The sequence below is a fragment of the Arachis ipaensis genome, chromosome B08, assembly GCF_000816755.2.
Source record: "Arachis ipaensis cultivar K30076 chromosome B08, Araip1.1, whole genome shotgun sequence".
NCBI lineage: Eukaryota > Viridiplantae > Streptophyta > Magnoliopsida > Fabales > Fabaceae > Arachis > Arachis ipaensis.
In genome coordinates this window covers 121,788,480-121,790,803 of record NC_029792.2, presented here as the reverse complement: position 1 = coordinate 121,790,803, position 2,324 = coordinate 121,788,480, and the positions used below count along the sequence as shown (strand labels likewise).

Genomic DNA, 2,324 nt, shown 5'->3' with positions numbered 1-2,324 from the left:
AATACTTTATTTATACTATTAATACATCAAAATTAAACAAATAATATAAAAAAGCAAATAAGTAAGAATAAAGATAAGAAAAAAACTTTAATATTAATTTTCTTTTTAATGGAAAACACATTAAATATGATCTGAACCCTCCTTAAGACCTTAAACTGATGAACATAATGAGTTGGACACAATATTTTATAGAAAGTAAAAAATCTCTTAAAAAACCAGGTAGATACATAAAAAAGAATAAAGTAGTAACGGTGGATCAAAAAAGTCCATCTGGGTAGACAATGATTGCTACTTTTGTGTTGGCGATCAGCACAAACAAAAAACAAAAACAAAAACGCACACACCCCATTCCCCGTGTTCTGTATATCCATCCCCCCCAACTTGTTGTGTACACACACTGTCTAGTTTATGTCCTTTATTACTCTCTTCTGTAACTCCCCTTTCTCATCCATCTACCCCCACACCACCACACATTTGTATTATAAAAAAGAAAACTTTCTTCTCTCAATTTCCTCATTCCCGCTGTAAACCTTTTTCTTTTCTTCTTTTTATTTATTACTAATCCCAATGCTTCTAATTATTCTTATTCTCTGACCCACCCCTCCCGAATATTTCGCCTTTTCATCTTTAAAGCACTCACCACAACCATTTCTTTCTCTCTCTCTCTCTCTCTCAATGGCAGTACTCGAAACCACGAACACCAAGATCAAAAGCAAGAACAAGAACAAGAACAATATCATAGAGGAGCCACTGATTCCGGGACTACCTAACGAAATTGCAGAGCTATGTCTTCTTCATCTTCCGTACCCATACCAATCACTAGCACGAGCTGTTTCATCTTCATGGAACAGAGCCATAACTAACCCTTCGTTTCAACAATGCAAGAAAACACTCTCTCGCCCTTACCTCTTCCTCTTCTCGTTCCACAAACTAACCAGAAAGTTCTATTGCCACCTCCTCGACCACCGTACGCGTTCTTCTACCGCCGCTGCTAGATGGTTCACGCTTCCGCTGCCGCCGTCGCCGATCACGTGCTATGGTAAACTACTAACCATAGCCGGAACAATGCGTTTTGGAACTCTTATCTTTAGCACCGCGATGAGCCAGTGGTCGTCGGCGTCGGCGTTGGCGTCAGCTGCGGCGGGGACATTCTTTACGGAGGAGGGGGAAAACGGAAAAATCGTGGCGGTTCATGGAGGCGCGAGCCTGGGCGCGAAAATCTACGATGCGGAGAGTGACACGTGGCGGAACGGGGCGAGAGTGGAGGTTGAGAATGAGGTTGCGTCTTTTGAGGCAGTGGAAAACGAAGGGAAGGTGTTCGTTACGGAAGGGTGGAGGTGGCCGTTTACGGTGATCCCGAGGGGTTGGGTGTACGATACGCGAAGTGACACGTGGCAAGGAATGGGGATAGGGATGAGGGAAGGGTGGAGCGGGGTGGCGGTTGCGGTGGCGGGGAGGGTTTTTAGGATCCCGGAGTACGGGGATGGGGATGTGAAGGTTTACGAGGAGAGGAGCGACACGTGGCGGCTGGTGAGAGGGCGGTTTCCGAGGGAGAAGGTGAAAAGGCCGTTGAAGGCGAAGGGATTGGATGGGAAGATGTACGTGGCGGGGTGTGGGTTGAACGTGGCGATTGGGAGCGTGGTTTCATTGTGTGGAGAAGGAGGGAAACGACAACGACAGGAAGAGGGACGAAACGACAGTGTTTGTATAGAGTTGAAGTGGGAGGTTGTGGAAGCACCTGGGGGATTTCGTGAATTGGAGGCGTGTCATTGCCAGGTTCTGTATGCTTAGTGTAGTGGCCAGGGTGGGAGATGTTTTTGTTGCTTTTGTTAAGTTCTTTGTATCTAATTCCATTTTTTTCTGGTATTCTCTAATTTAACATACTAAAAATTAATCTAATATATAGATTTAAGTTTTATTTAAACTTCTATACTAATGAGTTGTTACATATATAAAATAATATTTAAATTTTTAATATTATTTAAACAAATTAGTGAATTAATCATTAAACTAATTTAACTTAATTTTCTAATTCCACATATTTAACTACTTATAATACTACTATATTTCATAATTTGGGTTCCTACAAGACATTAAATATTAATCATTTAAAGGTTTAATCGATGTTTAATTGATAAAATAATATATTTAAATCGATTAATTGTTTTAAAAATAGATCTGGTTTGATTGATTTATTTATTTTTGATTGATTTTTCTTATTTTCAATAATATACTTAAATTTAAGCTGAATTAATATGATGGTTAATTTTCAATTAATTTGATTATACTAGTGGCTTCTTTTCAATTTTCATAACTATGGACAT

The 2,324-nt window shown here is 39.9% G+C and overlaps 1 protein-coding gene across 1 annotated transcript; it reads left to right on the top strand.

Annotated features, from left to right (window-relative positions):
* Nucleotides 195-1,924, top strand: LOC107614322 (F-box protein AFR). Its single transcript, XM_016316532.2, has one exon. It carries the CDS (start codon nt 676-678, stop codon nt 1,789-1,791), a length of 1,116 nt encoding a protein of 371 aa, XP_016172018.1. The 5' UTR covers nt 195-675; the 3' UTR covers nt 1,792-1,924.

Excerpts from the sequence above, each read along its gene's own strand:
- LOC107614322 (XM_016316532.2), top strand. The coding sequence starts at position 676 with ATGGCAGTACTCGAAACCACGAACACCAAGATCAAAAGCAAGAACAAG.